General features: G+C 28.1%; 5 protein-coding genes across 5 annotated transcripts; 3 read left to right on the plus strand and 2 right to left on the minus strand.

The window, feature by feature from the left end:
* Nucleotides 1-1,338: 1,338 nt before the first annotated feature.
* Phum_PHUM444970 (Regulatory-associated protein of mTOR, putative) lies at nucleotides 1,339-7,073 on the minus strand (the record flags this gene model as incomplete). Its single annotated transcript, XM_002429587.1, has 21 exons — nucleotides 1,339-1,534; nucleotides 1,613-1,729; nucleotides 1,818-1,986; nucleotides 2,076-2,240; nucleotides 2,318-2,559; nucleotides 2,632-2,802; nucleotides 2,904-3,170; nucleotides 3,248-3,503; nucleotides 3,597-3,773; nucleotides 3,857-4,124; nucleotides 4,202-4,459; nucleotides 4,542-4,616; nucleotides 4,690-4,884; nucleotides 4,960-5,148; nucleotides 5,219-5,352; nucleotides 5,436-5,596; nucleotides 5,673-5,839; nucleotides 5,916-6,062; nucleotides 6,144-6,385; nucleotides 6,472-6,574; nucleotides 6,918-7,073. The coding sequence occupies 21 exons, from the start codon at nucleotides 7,071-7,073 to the stop codon at nucleotides 1,339-1,341; spliced, it is 3,855 nt and encodes a 1,284-aa protein (XP_002429632.1).
* Nucleotides 7,074-8,408: 1,335 nt separating this feature from the next.
* Nucleotides 8,409-8,781, minus strand: Phum_PHUM444980 (uncharacterized protein; the record flags this gene model as incomplete). Its single annotated transcript, XM_002429588.1, has 2 exons — nucleotides 8,409-8,541; nucleotides 8,630-8,781. The coding sequence occupies 2 exons, from the start codon at nucleotides 8,779-8,781 to the stop codon at nucleotides 8,409-8,411; spliced, it is 285 nt and encodes a 94-aa protein (XP_002429633.1).
* A 327-nt stretch (nucleotides 8,782-9,108) lies between these two features.
* Nucleotides 9,109-13,651, plus strand: Phum_PHUM444990 (microtubule associated protein xmap215, putative; the record flags this gene model as incomplete). The annotated part of the gene is made up of 2 exons (XM_002429589.1): nucleotides 9,109-9,202; nucleotides 9,528-13,651. The coding sequence occupies 2 exons, from the start codon at nucleotides 9,109-9,111 to the stop codon at nucleotides 13,649-13,651; spliced, it is 4,218 nt and encodes a 1,405-aa protein (XP_002429634.1).
* Nucleotides 13,652-20,667: 7,016 nt separating this feature from the next.
* Nucleotides 20,668-22,271, plus strand: Phum_PHUM445000 (nuclear autoantigenic sperm protein, putative; the record flags this gene model as incomplete). Its single annotated transcript, XM_002429590.1, has 5 exons — nucleotides 20,668-20,992; nucleotides 21,127-21,388; nucleotides 21,470-21,662; nucleotides 21,777-22,054; nucleotides 22,139-22,271. 5 exons carry the CDS (start codon nucleotides 20,668-20,670, stop codon nucleotides 22,269-22,271), a joined length of 1,191 nt encoding a protein of 396 aa, XP_002429635.1.
* Nucleotides 22,272-23,419: 1,148 nt separating this feature from the next.
* Phum_PHUM445010 (Nuclear movement protein nudC, putative) lies at nucleotides 23,420-24,039 on the plus strand (the record flags this gene model as incomplete). The annotated part of the gene is made up of 3 exons (XM_002429591.1): nucleotides 23,420-23,512; nucleotides 23,599-23,778; nucleotides 23,854-24,039. 3 exons carry the CDS (start codon nucleotides 23,420-23,422, stop codon nucleotides 24,037-24,039), a joined length of 459 nt encoding a protein of 152 aa, XP_002429636.1.
* Between the last annotated feature and the right edge of the window lie 128 nt (nucleotides 24,040-24,167).

Consider the following 24,167-nt stretch of genomic DNA (forward strand, 5'->3'; position numbering starts at 1 on the left):
GGGAGGAGTAAACAATTGTAAATAAAGTTAATCTGATAATTATACCTTTATCAAACATTCATTCATTCATTCATTCATTCCCTATCGTTATTTTTATTATTATTGTTGTTGTAAACGTTTATCGATCGTACTAAGATCGTAAATTTTATTACGACTGTTTTGTGAATCCCATTGAGAAAAGAAAAAGATGGGGGGGTGGGGGAGTGGGGAGAAAAGATTAATTAATTTGGGTTTTAAATTAAAAAAAAATTTAATAAAAAAAATTTTTTTATGGCACAAATTTTTCTTTTTCTCTCTAATTAATTCAAACTAACTTTTTTTTTTGTTTTTAAATTCATTTATATAATTAAATAAATTCTACGATTTTTATATTTTACTGAAATAACAAATAAAAAAAATAGGTAGTAGTAATAATAATAATAATAAAACAATAAAGTGTAAAAAATAAAAAAAATAAAATTTTTTAAATTTATCTGGAAACATTTACATGTTTTTTTTTCTCTTTGTTTTTTTTTTTTTTTGTTTTTCCCGCCATACGTACTAGAGGGGAACCCCTCGACAAAAAAAAAAATATGTGTGCGTTACATTTTTCGATTATTATACTTGAAGAAATAATAATAATAATAATAATAAAATATTGAGATTGCAACGAATTAAAAAAAAAAAATAGTAATAATAATAATAAAAATATAATAAAAAAAAAAACAAAAACATTTCAGATGAATGAGGAAAAACTACAAACGGGGGGGCGGGGAAATATATATATGTGTGTGTATCTCTGATTGCACTACAAAAAAAAATAATGAATAAATCTACTATGCCGCGCACACGCACACGCACCGAATAAAAAACTTTAAAAAAAATTACGAGAAACGAAAATATAATCAAACCTTTGACATGTGCGCGTGTTTATTTTTTTTTTTCTTAAAGAAAATTATTATTATTTTTCCAAGTTGAACCCGACAACACAACAACCCATATAAAAATGATAATAATAATAATAATAATAATAATAATAATAAATTTGTAACCTTTTCATTTTAATCACCGGATTTTACGATTTGAAAAATAAATAATAATAATAATCATTTCTGACGCTATCTGTTTTTTTTTTTTTTTTTTTTGTTTTTTTCTTAAAGCTAAATTTCACTAATTATTATTATTATCATCATTGCTATATATATAGTTTTTTTTTTTTTTTGAAAGCTTGGCGTAAAAGATTTCTGGACAACACAACGATTGACAAACAAATGAAATGGAATAAGGAATTTAAGATTAGCAGAAAAAACATTATCAGGTTGAGGTGATATTGAAAACGTTGGCGTAGGAGGTCGAATGTCATCTTTTCGGATCACCGGAAAAGACACTCAATGTGCAGTCGACAGAGCCTGCAGCCAAAGCAACTCTGTACGGGTGAAGTGATAAACAGCTCACGGTTCCGATTCTGGAACCCATAAAACCCTCGTGATATTTAATCACGTTCAATTCCGTTCCCGTCGTTTTGTACACTGATATGAATTGACTCACTGAACCGCTGGATAAAAAAATTAAGAAATTACGAAATTCCTTTCTTTCTTTTTCGTTACATGCATCTACTATTTATTTTACTCACCAACAAAATATTTCAGTCATGTTATGAACAGCCATGGTCGTCATACCGTGTGACGTTTGACACGTGCACACCGACGTGTTTTTCCTTATGTCGAAAAATCTCACGTCTCCGGCAACGCTAAAAATAAACCAATTTCGATTAGTATTGGAAAAAAAAAAAAACATTTTTTTTTTAAAAGAAATGATTTTATCGATCGATCGATTACCATCCACTGATAAGCCGCCCTTCCTCCGGGGATTTGGCTTTCAAATGAACGCCGACAACCCACGCAGAATGTTCTCTCCACGTCATAACTCTCGCATCTTGAGGAGATAATCTTCGATCGAACAATCGTACGGATCCGTCTCCGCATCCGACGACAACCAAGTTAGAACCTGAAACAAACATTTTTTTTTTTTTTCCCCGATCGTTTACTTTTGTAATAATAAATAAAATTATTTATTATTTTTTTTCCAAGTCTTACAAGATGGATCCGAAGAAATGCTCGTGACGCAAGATTCGGTTCCCGTGTGCAAATCGACTATTTTCAATTCTTTTTCTGCATCCCAAAACCTGATTTTCGAAGTGTCGCCCGCAACGACCAATTGCTGCGATTCCTGTTGCCATACCATTACGATACCCGCTCCGCCTGTGGAATTCAATCGTAAATTTTTAAATCCATAACTTTTTTTTTTTTTCAAATAAATTTTTTTTAAATAATCTCACCGTTAACGGATCTGTTTGATGGCGTCACATCGGGCAGGGCTTGCCACGCGGTCACCAACTCCGGTTCTCTGTTTTCTCGCGGCAAATAATTTGACCAAAGGCGAACAGTACCGTCGTCGGATCCGTTCAATAAAAGCGTGACATCGTGAACGTTGACGAATTGCATTGCGGTTATTCTGGATCCTTTCGCGGCTTTGTTTGAGCAATAACATAATTTTGAGCCAGAGTTCCAATCCCAAATCCTGTTTGAAAATTTTTCGAAATGTATTTTACTTTAAAAAAAGAGAAAAATAAAATTTTTCGTTGATAATCACCCGTAATAATCCTTTGCTGCCACTGCCAAATGGGTTTCGTAGGGATGAAACATAATAACGTTAGGAGAATCAGGACTTCTGCTGTTGAAAATCTGATGCTCTAATCTACCGTTCAAAATTTTTTTTTGCTCTTCTTTGCAGTCATTTCTCAGAGAAGCGTTTCTTAAGTACCTAAAAAAAAAAAATCAAAACAAAGAAAATTAATTAAAACTTTTTTTTTTTTTAAAGATAAATCGATTACGGAATGAAATCACTAGAAAATAATTATTCACCTCCATTCTTTTTCGTAATAAGACTTAGATTCTAAATCATTTTCATCGTGTATTCCCATTATAGGTTGAGCAAAATATTTAGAACTCCATTCTACGAATTGTGTGCTCACCAACGGTTTTTTCGTATTAGAAGATTCATCGGATTCTTCATTAATTGTGTTGGGCATATTTTTTCTTATTTTTAAACTTATATGCGTCGCAGACCTGATTGCTAATTTATTTAAATCTGACGCTGAACCGGTAATTAAAGATGGCGGGGAGTCTTCTCTGTAAAAAAACAAATTAAGTTGAGAAAATTTTGTTTTCGATAAAGTAATTAATTTAAAGTAAGACGTTTTTATTACGTGAGATAAGATGTTCTGTTGGAAGGAGACGGAGGCAAACTAACAGACGACGTTTTTGTGTCGTGAACGTCTTTGTTACTTGCATGAGGTTCCCGGCCTAAAACTTGAATTTGCTCTCTTATTTTGTCTACAACCGTCCGTGCCATTTTCCTAACGGCAGGATATGGATCATTTTCTAAACTGGTTAAACCGTACCATAATTTTGTATAAATGCTTCCGAACGGCATTTGATGTAAGGAAGTATTAGGATTGTAACCTTTAATTTAAAAAAAAAAAAAAAAAAAGTTATGTTTTATAAATATTACGTGCGATTAACAAAAAAGTTTTGTATATGAAAAAATTGTTTTACCTAAACTACTTATCGATGAACTAGAAGACACTCTTTTTATTCTGTCGATGGAGGAAGAGGGTAACAAATCTACAGCTACGGCTGTTCCATCGTAATTACTATTTGATGGCAAAATTTTACCCAATCTATCTCTAGAAGCTATTCTTTTTAAACCGGACTGCGGTGAGAGCAATAAATCTATTTAAAAAAAAAAAATATGATTTTCAATCTAAGGTACAACCAACTATAAATTTGTCAGAATTGAATAATATGTGAGGTACCATTAACAACTACGATATTTGGACTGAGAGGACTTTCTTTATTTTTACATTCTTCAGCCAATGCCACGGAAATAAAAGAATTTTCAAATAGTAGTATCATCCATTGTAATGCTACTATAAGTTCTTGTCGCACTAACGGAGACATATCTAAAGATACAACATTAAGAAGCATGGTGGCCACACTGTGATCAATTGAATTAGCATGTTCCGTTCTATCCAAAACTGAGCTTATAAAGGTTCCAAGTGCGTATACAGCCGCAGCGCGGACCTTAAATTAAAATTAATCAATTATACACATTTTTTTTTTTTATTTATAAGATGAAATTAAATTATTAAGAAACCTACTTCGGGTTCACTGTCTTGTAATAAAGCATAAAGTTTTTCGTGAGCAATGTCTCTAACTCCACACCACCTAGCTCGATCGTAATTAGTCCACAATCTAGCCAAACAAACTGATACCCATTGACGTAACAACGGATTTGGATCATTCAATTGCTCAAGACATATTGATACTAAAGAACCTTGCAGACCAGCTTCTTGGCCCGCTTGATAATTGTTTACAATAGACGCAAGTACAAAAGCAGAGAGAGTTCTATGTTCACTCTAGAATATAAATAAAAATTGAACGATTTGTATAAATGGCTTAAAAATTTACATGAGTTAATCATTCAAATAAATTTCTTACAGGTACACTGGTATCTTGTAAGACTGATAAAAAGTATTTATGTCCGTTATCTCTAACAAGATCTGACTGACACGTCTGTAAAAAAAATTAATGTTAAATTATTGTGAAAATAATAATGTAGGGTGTTAAGGAAATATGAAAGTCATACACTATCAACAGCTAAAATTTTTGCCCAGATGAATACCAACAGGGGTCTCAATTCTCTTGCTGAACTCTGAAGCAATTTTAGTACATATGGAAATATACCCACGGATAAAGCTAAATTTACAGCCCAAGGTCCTAAATCCAAAAAACGTCCCAAAAGCTCCAGAGCTCTTAATCTGTGAACTTGACTTAAAAGAACCTGTAAGGCATGTAATTTTTGTATTCTCACACCAGAATAATTTTAACAAATAATTTTTTTTTACAATGAAAATACCTGCAAAACTATAGGAAGTTGTTCAGGAGGGTTTCTATGTTCTCCTCCAAGATCCAACCACACTTGAAAAGCTGTCAATTGCTCTTCGAAAAATGGTGAATGCACAAATGGTTCATCGTTTTCTAAAATCCCCGGTAATTGAGCCAAACACAAATCTAATGCTAAATCCCATGCTTGCCACATTGGATGCTAATCAAATGATTTATTTTTTAACATTTATCGTAATAATTAAAATCAAAATGAAAGTTTATTACCCTACCTGATAGGTTGAAGGTAATTTTGGAGAAGATACTGGTGTACAATCGTATGATCTCATTATTCTTTCAGCTAGCAAAAAATTCCTAAAAAGACTAGCAACAAGTAAATCCTGTCTAAATAATTTTTGAAATAAATCTAAAATAAAATATTTTAAAAATTAAAAAAAAAATTTTTTTTTAGCGTTTTCCGATAATATTTTAGCCTATAAGAATATTTGCCTCTGGGTAATGTGTTCCAGGCTATTGTGTCTGTTATTGCAGTAAAAATCCAGTTTAATTCTCCCAACATAGTTCGTCGATCATTTAATTGACCAGGAATTCTATCAATTAAATCCAACGTAATTTTTGGAACTAATTTTGAAGTTGTTTGCATAACAAACCTAAGAAAGTACAAAACTAATGAAATAAAAGATTTATATTTTTAAAAAAAGTAATTAAAAAATTTTTTTTTTTTACCATCTAAGAGCTATTTTAATAGGAGTTGTCAAGCAAGAAGTAAAAATATCAGCTGGAAGATCTGGGTTCATCGGCAGTACTTGATTAGCTGCACATGATGCCAGCTGAATACAGTTTTTAAAACTTGGAATAGATCCAGAAGTTCCTCTGTTTTGATTTGCAGCAACCTAAAAGTAAAAAAAAAATTATACAAAAATATGCCTTTTATTAAAATAAGTTGAAATTTAAATTGTATTTAAATACCTCATATTCTTTTTCATGTTGATCTGCAAATTGTTTAAATGAAGAAACTATTGTACCAGCATTTGAACAATCATAAACATAAATTGAAGGAGTTCCCATCCATGTTTGTAAATCAAAAATGCTGAGAGGAATATATTGGGTGTAAGTCTAAAAATTTATTATTATTAATTTTAATTATTAAAAAATTTTTTGGAAACATTAATTTATAATGGTACTATAAAAATTTACTCTGTTAAAAACCCATATTTCACCATTTGTTGTAGGTTTTGGAACTCCATGGCCATTATAGTGAAACAAAACTCTTTCATCTTTTGCATTTCTTCTTAAAGAAGTACATAATCTTTTAACTTCATCAACAGTAGGATCAAGACTTTGCTTATACCTGGCTCTTGGTTGCCATTTTTCATATTGTTTTTGAAGATTTCCACCGATAGTTTCTAAAGCTTTCTGTGAACTCATAGATAATGGATCTAAAAATTAAAGAGAAAATAAAATATACTTTTATATTAAATTATTGTAATTAAATTGTAATTTACTTCTTATAAATAAATTTTACCTATCCAACATTCCAGTCTTGCACAAGGCTGAGTTTTTACAATATCTGGTGGGTCCACTCCAACATTCAAACACAATACCAAAGCCACACTGACTGTTTTCATCTGTAAAAATACATTAGAAATTTCACAGGGTTTTGGATGAATAAATCACAAAATTTTAAATTTTTTTAAATGGTAATTATTTTTTACACTAAAAAATAGGTACATAGGATTTTCTTTTCTTTTTAATACGTTCTATTATTAAATAATAAGAGACTTCCGAAAAAATAAAATAAAAAAAATAGGCGATAGAGAAAATTTATTAAGTCATTGTGGTAAAGCCATGCTTGTTTTCTAAAAGTAAAGAAAAACAAATGAGGTAAATATAAAAGTTTTATACGCATTAAAAAATGAAAATTCAAATATTTCAAATTTTAATTTAATTTTTGGGAGAAAGGTTTCTTACTCTTTCTTTCATTCTCCATGTTTGAGTGGTTGCGCTTTCTCCTTCAATATTTTCAGTATGACGTTTTTTTACGAACGAGAGTGGTAGTTGCCAATCTACACATTCTGAAACATCTTCTTCATTATAACTGTGTTGTATGGCAGTCGTCATTGACATTGCAAATTACAAAAAAATAAATTGACCCCGATAATTAATTGAGGAAAAAAACTATAGAAAGTTAAACCAATCATTTGAATAAGAAAATATGTAAACTTTCAATATCAAAATTTTAATTTTACTGTCTTGAAGACTGCCATGATAGTTTTATTCATGTGACTCCGTTTCAACCAATCGCGTAAATTGTTTCACAAACACAAAAGTTTCAAAAAATTTCGTTACATTATGACAACCTACACTGAAATTATTTTTCGTTTTCATTTAAAAGCGTTTGATTAGACAAAAAAAAAATTAAGTTTGTTGATATGTTTTAAATTTTATTTAAAATTATTTTCGTATTAAAAGTTACTGTTTTTTTTTGCCGTGAATGTTCTTTTCTTTACGATTTATAATATTTTCGGCTTCTTTGATTTTTGTTTGAAAAAAAAAAATAGGTTAGTTATTTTTTTTTTTTTTTAGTAATATTTCACTAAATTATTTTCAAATGAAGTAATATAAACATTAAATAAGCGTTTAAAAATATTTCTTTGTTTCTCATATTAGTATTATAATGTTTTGCAAGTTTTTTTTTTTTTTTTTGAAACTCAAATTAAGCTTTGGTTGATAATAATGGCGCATTAGTTACAATAACCAAAATAACGGCCATTATGACATTTAGTTTACTCTTATTGAACGAATATGTATTAGTTTTATTAGCTTGTTTTGACAAGTTAAGGCTATTTTAATCAAGGTTAATCTTGTGCGTAATGATATTTAATTTCTTATATTTTTACACATTTATCATAAATTTATCTTAACACTATTGTGTTTTACTATCGTCTATAATTAATTGCAATTTTGAATGTGACTCATATTTCAATTTTTTATAAAAGGCTTGCAATTAAGTTACTTAAAAAACCTAACGGTATTTAATTATTAGGATGGTTTTCTTTTATTTTTAACTTAATTTAATTGGTAGGAACAAATTGAGCTGAACTAAATTTAATAGTAGTGTATGATCATGAATTTCACATTGTTTAATTAAATGGGTTCAATGATTGAAACATACAATCAATCTATTATTCTTCTTTCAATGACCAAGTTAATAAGAATGACTTTTTTATAAATTAAATAATTACTTTTTAAACATTACAAAATCCAAGTATTTAAAAAAAAAAATAACTTGGAAAAATTGTAAACGAATGTAAATTTTGTTATGTATGTTGTCGTTCATACAAGACAACAAGTTTTATTAATCTTTATTGTTGAATGAATTAAATAATATATATATATTTATTAATTTTATTTTAATTAACTTGTAAATGTAATATTTTGTTACATAGTAAAATATTTTTCCTATGTTATAAACAACATATTAAAAGAATTGTATCTCATTATTTTCGATAATATTATCCATAACATACTTACTAGCAGGCACATTCCAGTACCTCCCCAGCCCAAATATAAACTCCATCCAGTTAGGAAAACTCTGTTTGTGAGAAAAATAAATAACAATTACAATTTTTAATACTATTTTATCTGGAAACATTTAATGCTAAAAATTGATATTCATTTACCTTGCATCGAGATACTTATTAATTTTTTTCATGTTTAAATTTTTATCGAAAGTATAATTGGATGCCACGACTCCTTCGGCCAATAATTCATGTGATTCACTACCATTAAAAGAATTTATTTTTCTCTGAGTTTGTTTAAAATTAATTATCATAAGTGAAAATGTTGCAAAAATAGCTGAAAAATATGTTTTTTTGTTAAAATTCTTTTTAAAAAAAACGAATAACTCTATTTTAAGAATTTAAATTTAAATTTTTTAATTGTGTTTTTTTTTTTCATTTCAGATGTGATAAATGGTGAAGTAGTTTAAAATGAAAAAACCATAAATTGGAAAAAAAAAAAAAAAAAAAAAATTATTTATACAACTATTTATTCTTTTTTTGTTTTTATTCGGTGAGTTTATTTCATTTAAATTATTTTTATTATGTGTTTTAAGTGGAGAAAATTTGAATCTTGCCAAGTCTTACCTGCTAATAAGTACATGACACCTGTTACTAATATTGCACTGATTTGTCGTTTTGTTATTCCAAAAATTCCTACCAAAGCTGATGAACCTAGAATAATTAGACAGACCAGTGCACATGAAATACATAAATTTTGCATTCCTGAAAAAATTTTTTTTTTTTAAGTTGAAAAAAAATTTTCTAATCGGGTTTAAATTTGATTTTAAAAAAAAAAGTTTTTTTTTTATCTTACTGTGCTGACGATCCGTTTTTAAACCTTTTCCTTTTGTTTTATCAAGCTTCAAATAATTGGTGCATAAATTTTTAGGAAATCCTGTATTTTCCAAAAGTAAATGTTCCTCCTCTGCAATTAATTAATAATGTAATAAATCCTTTTTTTTTTTTTTTTTAGTATTAAAAGTTAAAGAAAAAAAAAAAAAAATGAGTGATGACACAGATTTTATTAAATTGCCTCTTGAAGAGCGCTGTGTTCATAAACTTTGGAAAGCCAGGCTCCACGGTTATTCGGAACTTGCTAAATTATTCGAAGAAGAGGAAGATGAAAAAGCACCTATTTTTAATCAATATATAGGCCTGCTGAGTAAATTTGTTAAAGACACAAACGCTGCAGCTCAAGAGAAGGGATTGGAAGCAGTTTTTTTCTTTGTTCAAAATGCAGGAGTAGCATCAAAAGCAGTTAAAGATATAATGCCTGTTATTATTAATAAGTGTATCGCAGCTCCTAAAGCAAAAACAAAAGATTTAGCAGTACAAATTACTCTTATGTACATAGAAATAGAAAAGCAAGAACAAGTCGTTGAAGAACTTTTAAAAGGAATGGAACACAAGAATCCAAAGATTGTTGCTGCTTGTTCGGCGACTCTTTCTTTAGCTTTAAAAGAATTCGGTTCGAAAATTATAACTATTAAACCCATTGTTAAACTACTACCCCCCCTTTTAGAAGATAGAGATAAAAATGTTCGTGATGAAACCAAAGCGTTAGCAATAGAAATATTTCGTTGGATCAAAGACGCTATAAAACCTCAATTATCTACTTTAAAGTCAATTCATTTAAGTGATTTAGAAACTGAATTTGAAAAAGTTAGAGGGGACAAACCGACTCCAACAAGATTTTTGCGATCGCAACAAGTGCGCCAGGCTAAATTAGCTGCTGAAAAAGAGGAAGGAAAAGATAACGAAGCAGTTTTGGAAAACGACGCAGAAAATTGTAATGTTGATCCGTACGATCTTATGGACCCAATCAACGTTCTTGATCAAATCCCACACGATTTTAATGAAAAAATAGAGGCGAAAAAGTGGCAGGAAAGAAAAGAAGCCATAGATGCTGTTGAAAAATTATTAGATTATCCTAAATTTGAAAAGGGTGACTATTCTGATTTAGTGAGAGCTATTCTTAAAGTAATAACAAAAGATTCGAATGTCATGGTGGTCAGTGTGGCTGTTAAATGCATGGCAAGGTTAGCTATCGGATTGAAAAAAAATTTTTTCCCATATGCGGCTACTGTTTTGCCCCAACTTCTTGAAAAGTTTAAAGAAAAAAAAGCTAACGTAGTTGCTCCTTTGCGTGAGGCTGTTGATGGTATTTTTCCTGTCACGACATTAGATGCCATACAAGAAGATGTAATAAAAGCATTGGAAAATAAAAATCCAGCGGTTAAAGCGGAAACTGCTTCTTTCTTAGCTCGATGTTTTTGTAAATGTCCGCCCACCGTTTTTAATAAAAAATTGTTGAAAGCCTTGGCAAGTGCTCTACTTAAAACTTTAAATGAGTCAGATCCCACTGTTCGAGATAATTCAGCGGAGGCGCTTGGAACTGTAATGAAGGTGGTGGGAGAAAAAGGACTTTTACCATTTATGCCTGACATAGACAATTTGAAATTAAACAAAATAAAGGAGTGCAGTGAAAAAGCGGTCGTAGTAAAATTTCAACCGCCTCCACCTGCCCCGAAGCCTGCTGCCTCTGCGCCTTCCAATACTAATGCAAAAGTTGTAAAACCCAAAGCGGATGCGGCTCCTACCACACAGAAAACTCCACCAAAGACGGTTCCACCTAAAAAAGTCGCTTCGGTGTCAAAAATTAAAAAATCAACCGGTCCAACAATAGCAAAACCGGTATCTAAGAAAAAAGATGATGATGTCGATGTTTCGCCTCTTATGTCCGTAAACAACTTGAAAAATCAGCGACTAGTGGACGAACAGAAGCTTAAAACTTTAAAATGGAATTTCACGACGCCTCGTCCAGAATTTGTCGAGTTATTAAAAGAACAAGTGACAGCGGCAGGTTTTAACAAAACATTAACTGAAAATATGTTTCATTCGAATTTTAAATTACACTTAAAAGCGATTGATTCTTTAAACGAAGACTTAAATAACGTGGATGCTATAATTTCCAATTTGGATCTTATTTTAAAATGGATGACGTTAAGGTTTTTCGACACTAATCCTTCGGTAATACTAAAAGGCTTGGATTACATACAAAACATATTTTCATCTCTTATCGATAAGGGATATTCGGTATCGGATTTTGAAGCTATTTCTTTTATACCGTATTTAGTGCTAAAAATAGGAGATCCCAAAGATGCCGTTAGGGATAGAGTGAAGGTTATATTCAAGCAATTGTCCAAAATGTATTCCCCCGGAAAAATATTTGCTCTTGTTATTGAAGGTCTTAAAACGAAAAACGCACGTTTAAGAGCCGAGTGTTTGGAAGAGTTGGGAAACTTGATAGAAGAATTTGGCATGACCGTTTGTCAGCCGAATCCTTCTATTGCTCTCAAAGAAATATCGAAACAAATAGCCGATCGTGATCATTCCGTAAGAAGCGCTGCTTTAAACGCTATCGTTCAAGCGTGGTATATAGAAGGAGAAAAAGTTTACAAGTTGATAGGACAAATATCTGAAAAAGATTTGTCTTTGTTAGAAGAAAGGATAAAAAGAGCATCAAAAGCCAAGCCTGCCTCAACGTTAGCGTCAAAATTAGAGTTAAAAGAAAAAGAAAAGGAAAAGGAAAAGGAAAGGGAAAGAGAAAGGGAAAGAGAAAGAGAAAGAGAAAGAGAAAAGGAAAAATCTCCGGAAACTAAATTAAATACCACTTACGAGACTGTTAATACTGAAAAAGAAGAGGATACCACAGAAATACGTCCTCAAAGCGCTCAAAAGCAGCGCCATCAAATTCCCGAACAAAACTTTTTTAAAGATTTAGCGGTACCAGAGCCGACTATGCCCAAAATGGATTTAATCGAAATTGACGATAGTTTTCTCAATTCCCCCATACAAATACCAGAACGAATAGCAGCGAAAATGAGTAAGCCTTTTACTCCGCCTGTTGTCGTTCCTGAAACAGCTGAAGATTCAGAAGTTCACAAGGTCATTAGAGAATTGGGAAGTACGAACATCAACGTTGCTTTTCAAGCCTCTTCAAAAGTCCGAGCCGTTTTAGAAACTCAAGCTCGCAGTACATTGACAACATATGCGGATTCCATAATGGATAGTTTGACGACTCAACTCAAACTCCTCAATTCTTACACGTTAGAAAAATACGGTTTAATATTGCCCCAAACCTACAGAATGGTGTTCAGAATATTGGACGATATTTTTGGTAAAAAAACTTCAATGGGTGTGATTGTCAAAGTTCATCATTTGCAAATGGTTTTGAGAGAGCTTTTGTACATACTCGTTGAAGATAAAACGGCGAAATTTGCCGAAGGCGGATACAACAAGTGGATAAATATTTTCGTCGTGAAAATCATTGAAGATTCCGATCATACGAACTTGACGTGCGCCATATTGAAATTATTATACGACATCGTGGGAAATCCTCACGAGGATCCAAAAATGGGAGATTTGGCATCCAAATGCCTTATAAAAGTCTGCGTTTTAATAAAGAAACCCAATTCGAATTGGTTGGAATCGTTGGATCTCAACGAAGTTTTTTACGAATGCAATTTGTTTTTCCACGCTTACCCGAAACACACGTGGAAAGACAGGCCATCGATGATGCCCTTGAAAGCGGTGAAAACTTTGTTGTTGACATTTGTCACGTTAAAAGGGAAAGACGTGTTTTTGTATTTGAAAAAAATTGAAAATTCTTGCGCATCCGAACTTGCCGCATATTTGAAACGATTGTTGAGATCTCAACCCGTCACGGGGAAATCGTCAAACGTGCGCCTTTCGAAAGGAATGAGCGATTACCTTTCGGAAATATTCATGAAAATCTCATACGAAGAAACGGCCAAAGAAGGTTTATTACAATTTTACGAATTTAAAAAGCGTCATCCGAATTTGGATTTATCATGGTTTTTGGCTCCGACGTCTCAATATTTTCGAGATTACGTCGAAGACGGTTTGAGAAGCATTGAAAAAGAAAGAGGGGAATTGGATGGATCTCCGAATTCCGGTGAAACGGGAGCGGAAACGTATCATACAAAGGATGACGTTGAAAATCATTCCGCAGAAACGGGAACCGGTTTGGCACAATATTATTTGAATAAATTGAGAGAATATCAAACGAGGGTGGGTTTCAAACCGACGGATTTGCCCGATTTCAAAACGGAATCTTAAGCGGCGTAAATACGCAAAAAAAAAAAAAAAAAAAAAAAAAAAAAAAAAAACAATCAAAAAAATATTTGTTTACTTTAACTGCAATCATCGTCCCCTCGCAAAAATTGAAAATTTCTAAAAAAAAAAAAACCAACAAAAAAAAAAAAACGGGAAAAAAAAAGATTTTAAAGTAATATGGAAAAATCAATATTCATTGAAATGTCGGAAAAAAAACAAAAGAAAAAAAATGTTACGGTTATTTCCTCTCATCATTCTCTTATTTAAATTAATTTATTATTTCCGTTTCGGAGGACGACCTTCAATATTAAATTCGTTTTCGCATTTATTAAGAAACGAATAAAGAAAAACGTTTCGTAGAGATGAAAGAGGAAACGCCATAATAATATTTCGTCCGCCATATTGGAATTATTTTATGTGTGTGTGTGTACGTGAAAAAAAAATAAAATAAAATTAATAATCGCACGATTATTATGAATTAGTTTCACACATCGCACAACCAATCATTAATCCAAATTCTATCTCACGAAATATTTATTTCGAACCGGAAGTAAAAGAGAAAAAAGAAAAAAAAGCCGTCGAAAAACTAATTATTCGTATAATTTATATATAATATATGACTATATCGAATATAAATAAATAAAATAATAACAATTAAATAAATAATAATTTATTAACGTTAAGCTTAATTAGATCTTATTAAGCCATTAATCACGTGATCGGAAATGGGGAAAAGAGAGAAAAAAAAGAGGAAATCGATTAAATTACGTTATTGTGTATTTATTTCCTAGAATTTAATAATTCGTGATTGTTTTTTTTTCAAATTCAAATTTTCCGGTTTTTTTTTCTTGTTTCATCGGGGTACCGGAAACGGATGAGAAAAATTCGGAAGAAGGAAAAATTGAGGAAAAATGGCGATGGCGGGGTTAAAAAATTAATTTTTTTTTATTTATTTATTTTCTTGCCTTTTGGACAGTGAACCGAACGGTTCGTTTTGTTATTTATTTTTATTATTATTATTATTATTATTATTATTATTTATTCAAAAAAAATTTTCTCGCTGTCGAGAACGTTCGGAAAAGATTTGTCAAGGTTATTAACCTATTAATGATGATAATAATAATGATTAAATAAAGGAACGTAGTAAAATTGTTTACAAACAAAATCGTGTTTGATCACGTTCGGCTCTAACTATTTGAAATTTTTTTAATATTATTTGTTTAACATTATTATTATTAATTTTTTATGATATTATTATAAATGCAAAAATTTACTTTTTTCTTCTTTTTTTTTTTTTTTTTTTTTTTGATTAATATTATTAATTGTGATCGATAGATCGATTGATCGATCGATGGATCGAACGAATATTTTGTAATTGTTTTGTTTGTTTGTTTTTCGATTTGTTTTTCGCATTTTGATTTGATGTTAATTTTATCGTATTATGTCGCCTTATATTTTATTATTATTTATTACGTCACGTTAAAGTTCGATTTATCGATATTTATGTGTTCGAGTTATTATTCGATAATCGTTCGTTGGATTGATTGAATTGTTTGTTCGATTGTTTTGTGAAAAGGGATGTTTTGAATGAAAATCGTCGATGGAAAATTTTGTAAGTAAACGGAAACGGAAATCGAATTAATTTGAACAAGTTGGATGTGTGTGTGGATGATCATTAGTGATATTAAATTACTTTGGTTTTGAATGTGCGAACGGTTGACGGTTGTTGATTATGATGATGATGATGATGATTATAATGATGATGATGATGAAGATGATGATGATGATGATGAAGAAGATGATGATGATGATGAAGAAGATGATGATGATGATGAAGAAGATGATGATGATGATGATGGTGATGATGATGATGATGATGATGATGCCATCAACGTTGTCTCGCACGTTGAAATGGATCGAAAGTACGATTAAGCAGACGAATAATTAATTTTTTAACCCTAACCGATTTTTTCTCATTTCTTATCATTTTGACCCGTTATCAATATTAAATAATAATAATAATAATAATAATTCAAACGATGAATTTTCTTATCATTTCTCTCAGTTGGTTTTTATTATTATAAAAAAAAAAAAAATTAAAAAATTTTTAACTTTTGGTTTTTGGATAATTTTTAATTATTATTATTAATTTTGTGCCACATCCTCATATTTATTTATTCGTACATATTTAAAATCCCCTATCTCTGTCTTTCTCTCCCCCTTTCCCCCTCTCTCCCCCTAATCTTTTTTATTTAACAATTTAAAATTGATTTTTTTTTTTTTATATTAATTTTTTTGTGTTCTTTTTTTTTATAATATTATTTAAATTATTATTATTATATTGTAATTATGTAACTTTTGTATTTAAATGATTTATTAATTAAAAATTTATTATTATTATTATTATTATTATCACTATTATTAAAAATAATCATCAATAATTAAGTTTAAAAAAAAATTATAAAATTTGTTTTTTAGTTTAGGTAATTAATATAGGACATAAGTGTTTATTTTATTGTTATTAGTATTATTATTATTTTTTAAATATAGAAAAATTTCCTTTCTATCATCGTCACCACCACCACCACCACCCCTACTCGTGAGTACTTTTTTGAAAATTTTAATCGATGGTTAAATTTATTCGTTTCTTTTACGGGTTAGTGCGTGGGTTGTTGTTAGTTTTGTGCCTAAATAGGTGATACCGATCCCATTGTTACCCTCGGGGTGCGACCACGAACTAAATATGACACCCACTGCTGAAAAAAGCACGTGGTGAAAATGGTGGACGAAATAAAATGAACAAAAGTGAAAATTTTTGTGGGAAACGAAACGGAACGAAAAAAAAATGGCGAAGTTGTAGACATTTCTAGAAATTACTTTATCATAATTATTCGAATTATTATCATACATGTCCGAATGGAAAACTCATAGTCTGTGTGCGTATGTTTCAGAAATAATAATAATAATAAAATTTAAAAAAAAAAAAAACAATAAAAATAGTTTTATTATCACTTACATTAAAAAAAAAAAAAAATTTTCTTTTTGGTTTTTGACGGATGAAAATTTTCGTGTGTCACGTAAACGTTACAAAAAAAAAAAAAATTTTCTTTTTTTTTTTTTTTTTTAATATTTAAAAATAAAAGAAAATTATTATTGCATGGGAAAAAATAATTCGTTCGTTCGTTCTTTTTTTTTTATTTTATTTTTGGGCGTTTATGGCTGGTAAAAGAAAAAATAATAATAATAATAATAATAGTAATAGTAGGAGTAATAATAATAATAATAAAATTTTTTGTTTAATTTACTCTTTTTCAGGTTTTAAAAAAAATTAAAATTCATGAATGGTTTTTATTTTTATAGTTTAATAGTAAGAAATAGTTTAGAAAATTAATTAAAATAACTAAATGATAATAATGATAAAATAATCATATCGATGATTTGTTACGCGGGGGGCTTATTTAAAATTTTAAATGATTGTTTATTACGTAAGAAAATAATGGGCGAAATGTAATCGTTTAATTATATAAAAAATTTTAATTTAGTTATTAAATGTTCATTTTTTTTAAAAGAAAATGGAGACGTTAAATATCGTAAGTTAAACACTAATTTTTTTATAATTAAAGTAACGTATCAAATAATATTAATAATAATAATAATAATAATAATAATAATAATGATTATGATTTTTTTTTGATACGTAAAATCTTTTGGGAAAAAATAAAAACAAAAATTTTCCCCTTTGTCGTACTATTTTTTTTTTCCCCGTTATTTATTTTTAAAACTCAGTTAGAAACGACGACAATTTTCATTTTATTATTGATTTTCTTGTGTTAAAAAATAAATAATAATGATAATAATAATAATAATAAACAAATAAATGAAAAATAAAAAAATTTTTTTGTATTAATTCGATAAAAAAAAAAATTTTGTTTTGCTTTTGGGATTTTTATTTAAATGACGTCTATTAATTATCATTATTATTATTATTACTGGTTTTGTTTTTTTTTTAAATAAAATTTTAGTTTTTATTTAAATTTTAAAATCGTAAAAATTCGGTTGAAAGTTTGAAATATTAAAGAAAAAAAAAAAAGATTCGCCGCCATCTTCTTTTCGTTAACGTTTAAATTTTTTTTTTTTTTTTTTTTAAATAAATTTTAAATTAATATTTATTTAACACGCAATATTATTAATTAATTAAATGAATTATTAAAAATAAAATAAATTATAATTTTTTTTTTTTTGTGAATTAAAGAAAAAAAAAAATTTATATTCTTTTTCTTGTTGTTATCACGAGAAATAAAAAAAAAAAAAGGAATTTATGCTCGAAAGGTTATCATTATCGTAAAGGATAAAATATTTTTTCTTCCCCCCCCCCCGAAAATAAAAAATTTTTTTACTCATTTATTTCTCGTTAAAAAGAATCGAATCGTAATTTTTTTTTTTTATTGGGTTTCTAATAATAAATTTAATTTAATTTGAATTTAAATTGTTCGTTTAAATTATTTTTTGTATGTGATAAAGGAAAAACGTCATCAAATTAATTAATAATTAATTTATGTAAAAAAAAAAATTTTTTTGTTTAATGAGGATTATTAATTTTTGTACTTACCATTAATTGTTATACAAAATTTCCAAATCCCTCCTCTAATTGGTACGAAAAACAACGAAGGCTTTGATTTATTATTATTATTATTATCATTATTATTTACATCATCGGTTTGAAAATCTAAAAAAATTTGGGCTACCTGTAAAAAAAAAAAAAAAAATATATTAATAATTAAACGTTTAAAAATATTTTAACGTAATCTCCCTCCACCCGGCCCCCCATGTTAATTTCCACCAAAATTAATAAAATTTTCATTTAAAAGAATGTAGGAAAAGAAAAAAAAAACGACGATGACGACGACAACAACAACAACAGCAGCAGGAGGATGAGGAATAAAAGCAAAACAAAAAAAAATCGAATTGATACAGTTAAATTAAGTCAAAAAAAAAAGATTATTAAAAAGAAAAAACGGCAGGAGATTTTCTTTCCCCCCCCTTCCATCCCCTCATCCTCCCCTCAGCCCCCTCCCCCCAGCATAAAATAGTAAAAGTTTTTTTAAAAAAATTTTCTTCTGATGAAAATGGTAAGAAAATTCGTTAAGATAAATTTTTTTTTTTTTTTTTAAATTATCAGGAATGATAATAATAATTGTTTTGTTTGTTTGTTTGTTGTAAACAAAATAATTTAAATGATATTAAAAAGTATAGTTAAACAAAAAAAATTTATTTATTTATTTATTTATTTACCTGACCATCAATTAACCATTCCATTCTATACTCGTTTAAATCGGTCGAATTATTTATATCAAATTTTTTAAATTTATTTTTATCCCACGTGACATATTCCCAATGTTCTGTCATTATGGATGTTGATAACATTCCTGTTGCAATAATCGTCGTTATTATCGTTATCAATAAAAATGCAATATTTGGTTGCATCGTGCAATTGCTACTCGTTGGTTCCATCCCTTTACTTTCCCCTTTTGTAATAACTTTAACGATTTTTTTTTTATTTAGGTACACACGCACACGCACTCACGCACACATATTTATGTAGATTATCCGTGTGCGTATTCATATTATTATTCTCCTTTTTTTTTTTTTTTTTAAAAAAAAAATTTTTTTTAAAAATCGTATTTATTTTCACATGTTTTTTAAATTTTTAATGTTCGTCTTTAACTTTTCACAATCAACGCGTAACTAAACATGAAAATTTACTTTTGATTTTGTTTTGGTGTCTCATTCTTCTTCTTCTTCTTCTCCTTATTTTTCTCCTTATTTTTCACAACCACCTTTTTTTTTTAAGGTTGAATTTTCCATTTGAAGTAAACGAATGATAATTATTACCATTAATGGAAAATGATTGTATGATAAAATTTTTGATGACAAATTTAAAGTTTTATAATAAATTAATTAATTTTTAATTTTTTTAACGATGAAATTTTATCTGAGGGTTTAAAATAACGGATTATAAGGTTTGAATTAGTAAAAAAAAAATTATTTTTGATATTTTTAAATTTAAAAATGTAAAAAAAAAAAAAAAATTTTTAATGTTTTAATATTAGGAGCTGATGTGAAAAGTTATTAACAAGTTCATAGGCTTTTTCATATAAATTTTAATTTTAATTTATTCATTATGTGATTTTAAAAAAATTAATATGTTTTTAAACGCTTTGGCTTTCCAAAATTTTTATAAATTGGAAAAAAAACCGCCATAAATTGGTTCGACATTTTGTCTTCATGGTTTTAAGAGGTACAACTTTTATTTTTTTCTTTTTCATAATAATAAAAAAAAAAAGCTTTGATGGCATATCAGAATTTATGAAGTAAAAAATTATATTTGTTTTAAAACTTTTTTAATAATAATAAAATGACATTGAAAGTTTTTTACAGAAATTTATGATGGAAAAATTATAATTGAATTTATGATTAATATTGTAGTATAAAGATTTTTAGAGAAGCAGAAAAGTCTATTGACACGAAATAAACCGGGAATTATTTGCCAGAGGAAGAGGATCTCTTATACACAAAATTCTTGTATAGCATTGAAAACTAAAAAGAATTTTATTTATCAGGTAACGTAATTTTATTTATTTTATTTATTATATTTTTATTTATAAAAGTTTTTTTACTTCATATTTTATTATTTTCCCTTTAAATACCATGAGTTGACATTGTTCGCACAACCAAGTTAGGTTATTTTTGAATATACTTAAAATAATTTTTTTTTATATGCTTGTCATAATTATTAATTTTAAACTGTCAATGGTGACATTTATATATAATATTAGTTTAAGATCTCAATTATTGTATTTTTTGTTTTAATTTAAAAGTAATATTCGGTGTTATGTATTTTACCACACTGCGTGAGAATTTCTTATTGCACAATATGGCATTAAGTTCGTTAAAAGTAATATAGTCACTCAATCCACATGCTAATTTTTACTCCTTTCTTTTAGCAAACACTAACAAACATGGCTGATAATTCTAAATCTGAAAAACCTGAAGAGGTATCAGTGTCTCCACAGGCTGATGCAAAAGTAACCAAAAATGATAATGATAATGTGAACAATATCGAAGAAGAAAAAGAGAAAATTAAGAAAAAGGCAACTTTATTATTTTTGCAAGGGAAAAGGTCTTTATACATTAAAGATTTTCAAGCAGCTGCTACTGCTCTTTCTGAATCATGTCAGTTATTTAGTCAAATTTATTCCGAGCAAGATGATGAGATGGCTGATCCATATTTTTATTATGGAAAAGCATTATTAGAAGTTGGTAGAAGTGAATCTGAAGTTTTAGGTAAATAATTACTATTAATTACATTTCATATTTCATTTACAAAACTATTCAATGTTAAATTATATATGCAGGAAATCAAATGCAAGATGGCGATAATGACGATGATGATGATGATGATGAGGATGGTAATGAAGAAGAAGGAGAAGAAGATGATGAAGATGAAGAGAATGAAAATGAAGCTAAAACAGGTGATGAAAATGTAAAAGAAAATAATAAAGATTCAGTTACAAATTCTAACAGCAAAACGGTTCAAGAAAATGGTGAAAAATCAGATTCAGTATTAAATCAAGACCCTCAAACAAATAATGAAACAGAAAATGATGATGTTAATGATTTACAATTATCATGGGAATATTTAGAATTAGCAAGATTAATTTATTCTAGAAAATCAAACACGTGTAAAGAAACTGCCATTAAATTAGCCGAGGTTAACATCGATTTTTTATTATGTGTAAATTATTTATTTTGGTTGAGCAGGGTTAATTGTTTATTATTTTATTTTCAGACAATATTGTGTTTAGGTGAAAATGGCATAGAATCGGAGAATTATTCAGTTGCTATAGAAGACTTAAAAGAAGCTTTAAATTTACAAAAAAAGCATTTATCTGAGGTTGATAGAAGAATCGCTGAAACATATTATCAGCTTGGTATAGCTCATTCGTTGTGTCAGGTAATTTCATCCGAACAGTAAAACATTCCCCCTCCCCTCAAAAAAAAAAAAAAAAACTCATTCTTTTGATGTCACAATAAAATAATTGATTAAAAAAAAATTTATATTTAATAGGGTTACGATGAAGCCATTGAAAATTTCAAAATGGCCGTAGAACAATTGAATAAAAAAATATCATCGTTAGAAATGAGACAGAAAATGGGGGACAAAAAGACTGAGGAAGAAGAAAAAGATGCATTTTACACGATGGACGGAGAAATAAAAGAAATCAAAGGGGTTATACAAGATGTTGAAGAAAAAATAAAAGACATGGCGGATTGTAAAAATCAAGTTAGAGACGAATTAATAAAACAAGTTGTTTCCGGTAGAGGAGAAGAAAAAAATCAACCGGGGTAAAGTGAAAATATTATTTATTAATAAACCATCGAGTTTGAATTTTTCACCGTGTCTAATATATAATCGGTTGTAATTTTTAGATCATCCACGTCTAATTCGAATGCTCCGCCGCCAACAAATTCAATTCCTGCTTCCGATATATCCCATTTGATAAAAAAGAAAAGAAAAAACGATGATGAAACGATTCCGGAAAAAAAATTAAAAACCGATTAATAATTATTAATTTTTATTTTTCTTTTTTTTTTTTTAGTAATTATTATTATTATTTTTTATTTTTTTCGTAACGGCCAAATTGATTAACGTTTTAGTATTGTGTATTGAATTTTTTTTTTTTATTTTTATTTTGTATTGTTTTTTTTATTTTTTATCTATGTATGTATATATATATATATAACTTTTTTTTTTTCTAAAAAACACGAACATTACGACACTTTTATAAATTTTTTTTTTTTTTGATAAATGATATGTCGTCATACGTGCACGTAACGAGAATCGATTAATAATAAATAAAAAATTTGTTTTTTAGTAACAATAACTTAAATTGATGTTTTAACAACCGGAAATAAATTGTATTTAAATTGTTTTTTTTTTTATATCCGGTTCATTGTATATTTTTTCATCCGTATCATAAATTTTTTTTTTTTTTTATAAAATCGTTTTTAAATATTTCAAAAAAAGAAAAGCACGCGTACAGTTAAATTATTACTTTTTATTAATATTATGATACTTTTTTTTATAATTAATTATTATTATTATTATCACACGACGTCATTATTGTCTAAATTTATATTTTTATTTCATATATATTATATAAACATTTTTTTTTTTTAAAAAAATGAGTTTTGTAAATTTTTTTTTTTTTTCTTTTTGGGTTTGTGATGGAAAATTTTTTTTGTCATTTTTTTTATTGTGCGAAATTTGTGGAAAATTTTTTTTTTTTTTTTGTTTTAAATCCTGGAATAATATAATAAATAATAAATATTTATATTGTAAACAAAAAAAAAAAAAAAAGTATACGTATCACACGGATGCCGAATCAATTCAAAATGTTAAAAAAAAAAAAAAATTTTATGTTGTTGTCATGGATATTTAAAATTACATATAAAATCGTCAACAGTTTTTATATAATTTTTTTTTTTTTTTTAAAAACATAAAAGTTATTCGGTTATAAGAAATTAGACACAACATTATTTTTTTTTTTTTTTTTTTTTTTTTTTTTTTTTTTTTGTAATTAGCAAACGCGAACGGGAAATTTTTTTTTATAGAAGAAAGAAAAAAAAAAAGAAAAAGAAAAAGAAAAAAAGGAAAAAAGGAAAAAAATGGACACAGGTCAAAAGGGATCATCATCGCCGACTACAATTATGATAAAAAAACAAACTTCTGGTGACACTTATTGTGGTGCCGACAGAGGGATTTTTAAATGGTCGCAAACCATATCGGATTTAGATGTTGTTGTAAGAATTTTCTTTTTTTAAATCCTTTCTCTCCCCCCCCCGCCCCCCATTATTTCATTTTAACGGATTTTCTATTTTGTTTTAAGCTTAATTTAGCACCGACAATACAATCTCCGTCGGATATAAGAGTTAAAACTTGTTCGGATAATATTTTAGTACAATTACAAATAAGTCAAAATAATTGGGAAACAATTTTAGAGGATTCATTTACGGATAAAATAAAACCTGATGAAGTTGTTTGGACGTACGAACCTGGAAAATTATCCGTGAGTTATCAATCAATCAATTATTTATGTATTATTATTATTATTGTAATATTCGTTAATTTTTTTTTTTTGTAGATTCATTTAGAAAAACAACAGGAAAAATGGTGGGATTCTTTTTTAACTAAGGAACCTAAAATAAATTTACAAGAAATGGAATTAACAAGGCCCGTGTCCGATTTATCTGAAGAAGAAGAAATGACACTTCAAAAACTATGGAACGAACAACTGGAAAAAATTTGTAAAATTAAAAGTGAATCATAGATCGAGTTTTTTTTTTTTTTTTTTTTTTTTATTCTGTTGGTATTCATTTTAATTTTGATTTTCGTTTTAGTCTGTTTTTTTTTTTTATCTCTTTAATTTTTCTTTTTTTTTTTTTTTTGACTTTGAAA

This window comes from Pediculus humanus, genomic scaffold (genome assembly GCF_000006295.1).
Source record: "Pediculus humanus corporis 1103172108214 genomic scaffold, whole genome shotgun sequence".
Lineage (NCBI taxonomy): Eukaryota > Metazoa > Arthropoda > Insecta > Psocodea > Pediculidae > Pediculus > Pediculus humanus.